Source organism: Doryrhamphus excisus, chromosome 2, assembly GCF_030265055.1.
Source record: "Doryrhamphus excisus isolate RoL2022-K1 chromosome 2, RoL_Dexc_1.0, whole genome shotgun sequence".
NCBI classification, from domain to species: domain Eukaryota; kingdom Metazoa; phylum Chordata; class Actinopteri; order Syngnathiformes; family Syngnathidae; genus Doryrhamphus; species Doryrhamphus excisus.
Genome location: NC_080467.1, coordinates 11545181 through 11554922, shown reverse-complemented (window position 1 = coordinate 11554922; position 9742 = coordinate 11545181). Strand labels below are relative to the sequence as shown.

The following is a 9742-nucleotide window of genomic DNA, read 5'->3' as shown; positions in this document are numbered from 1 at the left end:
TTAAGGGGCATTGCGAGATTGCTTGCTGCTAATATTCTATTTAAAACTCATGCTGCGATACTCATTATAAGTCAGCATAAATATATAATTTATTCTTAAAATAATTAAGCAATTTTTTTTACTCTTATATATTTTCGAAAAGCAAATAATCACCACGGATTATATGATCGACTCCCCCTTGAAAGTAGACCCAGAGGACGTAAACATAGAGAGGCGCATATAATCACGACTCTTTAAGTCCGTGGACGAGCTAACTAATTAAGCAATATTTACTGCTATTGTGCAACGTTTCGGTGAACATTCGTATTAGTTCCAACAAGAAAAGCAGCATCTTTCGCGGGGAAAATGAGCAATATTTATATTCAAGAACCACCCACGAATGGAAAGGTTAGCGCCGTTTCCTACAAGCAGCTAACACATGTTCAACTCTTTATGTCTGTATGCGCATTATCTCCCAACTAATTCACTACATTATCTGTTGAAGGTCTTGTTGAAGACCACTGCGGGTGACATTGACATCGAGCTGTGGGCCAAGGAAACTCCTACAGCATGCAGGAACTTTGTGCAACTGTGTATGGAAGGTGAACATGCCCAGTTATCTTGAAATAGATGAAGAAATGCGAATGTGTTTACACAAGTAAAACGTTCTACTCTCCTAACGTCCTCAGGTTACTACGATGGAACCAAATTCCACAGAGTGGTGCCTGAATTCATAGTCCAGGGTGGGGATCCAACTGGGACCGGGACAGGAGGAGAGTCCATATATGGGAGGACGTTCAAGGTTGTGCTGGTGTTCCATCCAGCCGACATGAAGCTTTGTTTGCTAAATGCAGAATGTATCGGGTGTAACGTTTGTCCTCGCATACACCCTCAGGATGAATTTCACTCCAGATTGCGCTTCAATCGGAGAGGTTTGGTTGCCATGGCGAACGCCGGGCCGCACGATAACGGCAGTCAGTTCTTCTTCACTCTGGGCCGCGCGGACGAGCTCAACAACAAACACACCATATTCGGCAAGGTGATTGTTGGCGATGTCTTCTCCTTGCTCGTGACAGGCTTCGCGTCCATCCTAAAGGTGTCTCCTTTCAGGTGACGGGGGACACGGTGTATAACATGCTCAGGCTGGCGGAGGTGGAGTGTGATGGCGACGAACGGCCTTTAAATCCTCACAAGATAAAAACCACTGAAGTAAGACGTTGATTGCATCTTTGACATGTTGCGATGCTCAAGATGGGATGTATCTGCTCTTCCTCTCTTAGGTGTTGCATTCACCTTTTGATGACATTGAACCTCGGGAAACAAAGAAGGGAAAAAAGGAGAAAGATAAGGAAGAAGGAAAGAAATCACAGTCAAAAGCCACGAAGTGAGCATATCAAAGTGTATTTATGTACTCAACGGCAGAGAGGGCCAGGCATCTATCATTATTTGTTTGTTTTTTTTTTTGTAGGAACTTCAGTCTGTTGTCATTCGGGGAGGAGGCTGAAGAGGACGAGGAGATGGTCAATCAAGTCAGTCAGGTAGTAGTCCGTCACACAAGCTTCCATGTTTGCGTCAGCATCTCGCCACCATGTTGTCTCATTTCCTCAGAGCCTGAAGGGGAAAAGCAAAAGCAGTCACGACCTCCTGAAGGACGACCCCAGACTGAGCTCCGTTCCAGTTGTGGACAAGTAAGCAAAGTGACGGAAAAATGAAGATTCGATTCTTCTTCTTCTTTGACACTGAAACACGTTTCCCTTACAAAGAGGAGAGAAGGCATCTGCAGATGAATCCCAGGTAAGTCGGGCTTGACGATGCTGAAGCGGAGCGCTCGTCTCATGGTCGGGGGGGGGATCATGGCCGTGTTCCTACAGGATGACAGCGATGAGAAGACAATGGAGCTGGTCCGAGCGAAGCTGCAGAAAGGCGAGAAAGCGAGGGAGCCTGACGATGACGAAGAAAGAGGGAAGAAGAGCAATCGGAGGTAGCGCATCTCAACACTTGTAATACACAGTGATGCCCTTCTGGGGGCGCTGTTGATCTTTGTTAGCCGAGCTGCCTTCTCCTTAAACAACTTCTCCATTCTTTAGCTGATCATTACCAAATGATGTTTAAAGCATTAACACAGTGCAATTTATAATATTATTATATTCATAGAACAGATGAATTGTTTCTTTTAAAGGGAACATATCAAAATACAGAAATAATCCATTCCATTTTTTGGATCAGTCTGCATCATCCAGGATAGCTCCCAAAACGTAATCAGTTCTTTCATATCTTATTTCCAACAATATTTCTTCCAAATCCATTCACCACTTTTCACCACAAGGACATAACCTCCGTGCTGCACCTGCTGGAGGTAATAATAATAACGAAAACATATGGTAAATAAAAGCATTTGTATTTCTATTCATACTATGAAATATTAGCAAATATACGAATCTTGTTAAGGAGTCTCCCAGCAGCCATATTCCACATAATTATTGTTCATATTTTGCACTTGGAGTGCCTGGGCAGGTACTGAATAATGTTCAGTTGGTGTTGGTGGTAACATCCGCGCAGCAGCTTTCTGGCTGCTTTCATGGCTGAGCGTGCTGAAGTGGAAGCGGGTGGCAGCGCAGGTGCATGAGAGGTGATAATGTTGGGGGGGTTAGAAAAAGAACACCTGATGAGGGAGAGAGTCATCTCCACAGCAGGTAGCTTTCAACATGCATCATCAAGCCTACCCCTCTCATTAGCGCTAATGGGATAAACTGTGTGTGTGTGTGTGTGCGCTAGACTGACAGCCAGGCACGGAGCCGACTGAGTGTAGTTTATTAAACACAAGCAGAGATTGTTTTGCTACAAGAAGTGAAACCCAACACAGTGGTTTGTCTTGGCAGGCTATCACAGAACAGGCTGCAAGGTACACTCTTGGTCCTGCACAAAGGGGACATTGTTGTAAAGGGGGGAGGTGGGGGGGTCAGGGTGTCCTAACACCCCACCATGAACCGTCCCTCCCCCACTCTTGCTTGGCCAGTGCTTGTGTTCTGAATGGGAGGAGGACACACACCTGCGGAGTGAGGGACTCTCCCAGGTTCAGACATGGCATCCTACGAGCTTTATTTTTTTTTAGTATTGCATCATCATCATTCATCCTAAGTGGGTCATTAGGCATGCCTGGTCCACACCACTACGTGAGGGCTCCTATGGACACCGAAGCCTTGCAGAGATTCACAACAACACACGCACTCAACTCTGTGTGTGTGTGTGTGTGTGTGGAAAAGCACTTGAGATAATCCAGCGCTTGGCTCCAGGATGGTGGATGTTTAGACGCTGCCAGGTTTACGGAGCTCAGGGCCCGGTGCAGCATATCTCGGCCCCGCACGGGGATGCAAAGGCATCCAGACGTACGTGCACGTCTGGAACAGTTGAGTTTGGAGTCTCGGAAATGCAGCAAAAGTGCTCGGCTTGCACAATTTGAGGAGGAATTTCTGGCTTCTAAGTGGAAGCCAGTTTGAAAGCGTGCACAGTCAGCGCATCTCACGAGACCTCGGCTCAAGGAAAGAGAATACTGTTACTCGATACTACAGCATGCATTCCCCGAGTAATGAAATCATTTACTTTCTAAAAGGCATGTAAAAAGATGCTGCGGGCCACTGGCTGCACTTCGGACATACATCTGTAAGGTAGCCTGTGAAGAATCAATGCACCATATAGCAACACTAGCAAGCGCTTGACAGGCCGTCTCATAAACAACACCCTGAGAGGATTGTCACAGATTGGAAATAGCATTAGCAGCACGCTAGCTGGTCACCAACACATCAGCAAATCCTACCTACATCACAGTCACGTAATTATGTTATTTACGTATTGAAGGAAATCTCGACCTCCCTTACTTCCGAGCGATCTCCTTATGGGTGTTGAATTGAGGATATGGGCACACTAAAGAACCAAACCGGTATATGAAAACCTCATTAAAAAACTCAGAAGAAAATATATTAATAGTATTTATTGCTATACAAACTATATCTAATACAGACGTCCGGGCTTAGTTGCATTCCCTGTATGCCAACAGTAAGTCGGGTCTTAGTACAGCGCAGCTGCAAAAAAGCACCCTTTCTTTCCCTGCACGGCTTTTTATACATTTCAAGATTGTGCAAGACTTGGACCAATCGGCACGTGCCGTCGCCCTGGTTTCAGCATCACGAAACGATGTTGCTAGGACATCTGGAACGTTCTGCGATTTCTTGTGCTGTAAACAAACCATATCATACATACCAGATATCTCCTGCCTTGGTCATCACTCTAGTTCTCTTGTGTGTGTGTGTGTGTGTGTGTGGTGTCAAGGGTCACACTAAGTTTGTCAGTACTTGTGAAACTATGTGTTTGTATTTAACCGTGTTTAAGCTATACTCTGCATCACATACTAAAAATCATCTTCATACGCTATGTGCTTGATTTTAACTTTATTGTTAGCTAGCCAAAATATGAGCAAATACCGTCAGTATATGTCAAAGATGAAAATCAATACAGAACCCCCATCCACCAGCACCAGCCTGGACTGAATACTACACTATGGTAATCTATAAATACACTATAGTAGTCTATAATAGTAGTGTAGGTAGATAGATGCGTCTAGAATGTTTTCTCTATCTTTATGGTGTATACGTAGAAACTGTGTACCTAGATGGTATACCATACACATAGCTAACACTGTGGCTAACCGCTTAGCATTTGCTAGCAGATGTTTGCATTTGCTGTCTGGCATCTTGGCGACCAGAGAGAGTTTTTTTTTGGGGGGGTTGTAAAAGCCGGGACCCTTGGCGGGTTGTATGTGTGGGTCTGGGTGGCTGTGCAGAGTCATGCAAATTCTTGCCTTGAGGTTTGGATTCTTGGCCTCTGCGGTGCACAGTTCTGCTTGGCCTGGGCCCAAGCCGCAGCATGCCCCCCCCAGCCTCCCCACCCCAAGGCGAGGTGGTGTTGTTCCAGCTTAGTGGTCCGCATCACTAGCTGGGTCATTAGGGGGAAGCCGGTAGGAAACCAAGGTGGTAAGTAGAACCTGAAGAACACCTGATGGATGGGGGGGGGGGTGGTCCAGCAGAGCCAAGTACGGCCATGCTGATGCATTGTGGCGTTTGGGAGGAGGCGGAGTCATCACGCTGCGATTTTGTACAGGGGCCTGAAACAATTCTCGGTGGGGATCGGGATGGGATGTCCCGAGAGAAACCGCTGGGATTAGGGCCAGAGGGGAGAAGCAGACGTCAGAAGGCAGTCATTGTTTAGTCTGGAGATGCTCCTCATGTTTGTGCGGGGGGCGGGGGGGGGGGCAGACGTCTGTTGTCCGTGCAAAAGAGAAGACGCAGGTGTCCAAACACCATCACTCCGCAGCAGGACACCTGCAACCGTGGGGGCGGCACCAGCACGCGTCATGCCAGGCAGACAGGAAGTACTGGACTTTGGGGCCGCCTGCCAAGCGGGTGGGCTGTGTGGTTGCGGGGGGGGGGCTATCCCAGATTGGTTGCTTACACGGGAGAGTGTAAACCGGTACGGGTTTCAGCCGGAACAAAGACCCGATCCGCCTGGTGTGGGTCAGCGGTCCAGCGATGGTTGCCTCGTGCTTTCCACCACTGGCGCAGCACTTCCTGTCAGGAAGCGGCCATTGCTTGCAGCTCATGTCATGTCATGAAAATTGGTTTGTTGGTGTGTTTAACGTTTTGGACATGTTCCTCCCTCCCCAGTGAAGAGTTGCGCAAAGAAGTACGCCAGTTGAAGAAGGAGCTGAAGGCGTTGAAGCAAAGAGAAGATGGACCCAAGCCTGTTGTGGAGGACGTCAAGGAAGGTATGTGGCCCGCTTTTGGCTCTTTTATAACTTTTTTTTTTTAAAGAAATAGCACATCCTGCTGAGAGCAGTGAGGCCTACTTGAACACCACCACCATGGAAGCATGAAGATCATCTAAGTGGGCGCTAGGACCACCAACCTTCCTCATGAGGCAAGGTCATCCAAGGTGCTTTATATAGTGTATATACTATATAAATAGTGGCATAGAAAATGGATGGATGGAGGATTCAATGTTAATATGAAACCTAATTAGAGCTTGGGGCGGCACGGTGGGCTAGTGGTTAGCGCGGAGACCTCACAGCTAGGAGACCCGGGTTCAATTCCACCCTCGGGCATCTCTGTGTGGAGTTTGCATGTTCTCCCCGTGCATGCGTGGGTTTTCTCCGCATACTCCGGTTTCCTCCCACATTCCAAAAACCTGCTAGGTTAATTGGCCACTCCAAATTGTCCATAGGTATGAATGTGAGTGTGAATGGTTGTTTGTCTATATGTGCCCTGTGATTGGCTGGCGACCAGTCCAGGTTGTTCCCCGCCTCTCGCCCGAAGACAGCTGGGATAGGCTCCAGCACCCCCCGTGCAACCCTTGTGAGGAAAAAGCGGTAGAAAATGAATGAATGAATTAGAGCTCCAAACATGGAAATACAAGTGGTCACTAAGGGGGCAGTAATCATACAAAAGATTGAGACATTAGCTTCCAAGACATTAGCTTCCAAGTCATTAGCTTAGCGCAGCTTTGGCTACTTAACTGTAGAAGAAATGGAAGCAATGTTGTGCAAAGAATGAATAATAGAATGCAAAGGTGACCATAGGGGTGCTAATTCATGTCCAGAGGTCTCTAATAATACTAAAAGGCGTACATCATAAAATCTTACCAAGATATTCCGTGTATGAGCATTGAATCCTTAATGAATTGAAGGTGCTGGGGTGTGGGACCAAGGCGCTACCATAAAGGAGGGATGACTGCGGTGTCCCTTTAAGAGCGAGGCATGCATGCGGCGTCTGTGAGCGGCGGTTGCGTTCCCACTTAAAGATTGTGTAGAAAGCGGCTCGTCTGCAATGTAGGTCAAGTGTGAAGGAAGATGAAGTGAGGGGTCACTACGTCTTCATCTCCTTGGCGAGCGTGAGTGGATTCCCGCCGAGCAATGTCAATCCCAGATGAGATGACTCCCAACCGTGCCGCGTCTCGTATTATTTCTCTTTGCTGTGCGATCATGAGGCCTGACACGTCTGGCTGAGCTCATCTGTCAAAGATGCTCAGCCTGTCCTTCTGATAAGTCCCGTCCTGCCTGAGTGGATTTCTCAGCTCATGAAGATCACCAAAGCAGATATGCGGCTCACATCCTGGTCATGATGTTTCTCCCGTTTCCACCAGAGGTGAAAAAACCCTCCAGCGAGGCCGTCGCCGAGTATCTGGAGGAGAGGAAGAAGTACGAGGAGCTGAGGAAAGGCAAGAAGAAGAAAGGCTCGGGCAGAGAAGAGCAGGTAAGGAAGTTCTACTAGCGCTTGTGGGTCAGAAGGTTATGAGGTTCAGCCATTCTGGACTTGGATTCTTCGCCAGACGATGGATCTGCTCAACCGCTTTAAGTCCAAGTTGTCGACGGCCATCAACGACGCTCCCGAGGTGGAGGAGGACGAGGAGGAGCTTGCCGAGGATGACGACAGAGGCTGGTAAGTGAGGGTTCCTATGAAGGTCCCACAGCCAGGGCTCGTGGCGTGTGATTGGTCTAAGCGGCTCATTACTCCACCTGTCCTCGTGTTGCCTCTGTTCACTTTACGTCTGCGGCTAAATGCGTGCCAAAGTTCAGAGGGTACGTGGAGTACGTATGTGCGTCACCCCGCCGCCGCCGCCGCCGGCAGGAAATGGGTCCTGACGCTGCCTTCTGCTCTCAGATTCTGTTTTTCAGCGCAGATCTGAAGCGTACGGCGGCTGCCGGTCCAGTTTGAAATGAATACCATGTGTGTGAGCCAGAGATTTACAATAACACAATCTGCTGTTGCCATTAGTCTCCATGAGCGGAGGGTGGGGTGGGGGGCCGGTTGGCGCGGGCAGCCTCTCCCACCAGGTAGGCGAAGAGGAGGCAGACGAGGAAGGATGGGGGGGGGGGGCAGCTAGAAAAACAGCATTGGGAAGTGTGTGCCACTCCGTGTGGGTTACAACAGGTCAGACGCTGGAAGTCAAGTCTGGGCCACAGAAGGTAAACTATTCCATCTGTGTCTGCCCCCCCCAAATTGGCTCCGCCCCCTCTGAGTGAGGAAAGGCTAAGAAAATAAATATGGCTTCTGTAGCTTTGCACGGCGGCCCGATGCTTTTCCATGCGTCACGTTGCTTTCCAGAGCGGGGGTCCGCCGGTGACATTAGCGAGAGATGCCTCTTTCCTCCTGGTAGGTGAACGAGCTGAGATGGCCGCCAGGGCTGGGCGATATGGACCAAATATCGATATATATAATCTTATAGAATAGCTGCTGAAATAAAGTAGTATATTGTCTTTAAATATATATATATATATATATATATATATATATATATATATATATTGTATTTAAAAGAAATACAGATATTTAAAAAATATCTACTACATGCTAACATATGCTAAAGTATCATTTGTAAACTGGCAGGTAATCTACGTACATGGTAACGTACGCTAAAGTGTTATTTGTATACAGGCAGGTAAGATACATGCTAACGTAGGCCAAAGTATTATTTGTAATTGGGCAGGTAAAGTACATGCTAACGTATTATCTGTAAATGGATGGGTAAGGTACATGCTAACATTTGCTAAAGTATTATTGGTAAATGGGTGGATAAGCTACATGCAAACCTATGCAAAAGTATCATTTGTAAAGTGGCAGGTAAGCTACAAGTGTTATTTGTATACGAGCAGGTAAGATACATGCTAACGTAGGCTAAATAATTATTTGTATATGGGCAGTTAAGCTACATGTTAATGTACACTAAAGTATTATTGTATACAGGCAGGTAAGATACATGCTAACGTAGGCTAAAGTATTATTTGTAAACAAGTGGGTAAGTTACATGCTAATGTATGCTAAAGTATTATTGGTAAATGGGTGGGTAAGCTACATGCTAACATATGCTAAAGTATCATTTGTAAACTGGCAGGTAATCTACGTACATGCTAACCTACGCTAAAGTATTATTTGTATATGGGCAGGTAAGATACATGCTAACGTAGGCTAAAGTATTATTTGTAAACGGGTGGGTAAGTTACATGCTAATGTATGCTAAAGTATTGTAAATGGGCAGGTAAACTACATGCTAATGTATGCTAAAGTGTTATCTGTAAATGGGTGGGTAATCTACACGCTAACGTGTGCGAGAGTATTTGTAAACGGGCTGGTAAGCTACATGCTAACGTATGCTAAAGTATTATTTGTAAACAAGCGGGTAAGATACATGCTAATGTATGCTAAAGTATTATTTGTAAACAAGCGGGTAAGATACATGCTAATGTATGCTAAAGTATTATTTGTAAACAAGCGGGTAAGATACATGCTAACGTATGCTAAAGTAGCAGCTGTGTGAGTTGCAGACTGGATTCAGTGGTTTTCAGTTACGGGAGCAAATAATGTCAGTTATTTTTGCGGTAAAATCCAAATGCTGCCAGCCTTTAACCACCCCGCCTCTGATGGTCCCGTCCAGGCTGGGCCACGTTCTGCAGTGTGACGAGCAGACCCACAAAGTCAAAGACGCCAACATGCAGGACGAGGACACCTTCGAGATCTACGACCCCCGCAACCCCGTCAACAAGCGGCGGCGGGAGGAGAGCAAGAAAATAATGAAGGAGAAGAAGGCCAAGAGGTGAGGATGTGGCGGGTCGAGGTCGTGGCTCAGGATTTAGGATGCGGACTGTCATGGCGATGGTCGTCATGTGATGATGTTGGCGAGCAACGTGTGCTAAATAAACACGCGTGCTAACAAGCAA

At 46.9% G+C, this 9742-nt stretch overlaps 1 protein-coding gene across 1 annotated transcript; it reads left to right on the top strand.

Annotated features, from left to right (window-relative positions):
• The first annotated feature begins 5 nt into the window (after positions 1 to 5).
• On the top strand, positions 6 to 9742 carry cwc27 (CWC27 spliceosome associated cyclophilin). Its single transcript, XM_058056675.1, has 14 exons — positions 6 to 387; positions 485 to 581; positions 669 to 781; positions 875 to 1018; positions 1090 to 1188; positions 1260 to 1363; positions 1448 to 1517; positions 1588 to 1667; positions 1743 to 1773; positions 1851 to 1960; positions 5697 to 5797; positions 7171 to 7280; positions 7357 to 7466; positions 9460 to 9742. The coding sequence occupies exons 1-14, from the start codon at positions 346 to 348 to the stop codon at positions 9620 to 9622; spliced, it is 1374 nt and encodes a 457-aa protein (XP_057912658.1). The 5' UTR covers positions 6 to 345; the 3' UTR covers positions 9623 to 9742.

Bases quoted from the DNA above. Each gene is read 5' to 3' on its own strand.
- cwc27 (XM_058056675.1), top strand. From the start codon at position 346: ATGAGCAATATTTATATTCAAGAACCACCCACGAATGGAAAG. The intron at 1,774-1,850 runs GTAAGTCGGGCT...GTGTTCCTACAG, and splicing joins CATCTGCAGATGAATCCCAG to GATGACAGCGATGAGAAGAC. The intron at 1,961-5,696 runs GTAGCGCATCTC...CTCCCTCCCCAG, and splicing joins GGGAAGAAGAGCAATCGGAG to TGAAGAGTTGCGCAAAGAAG.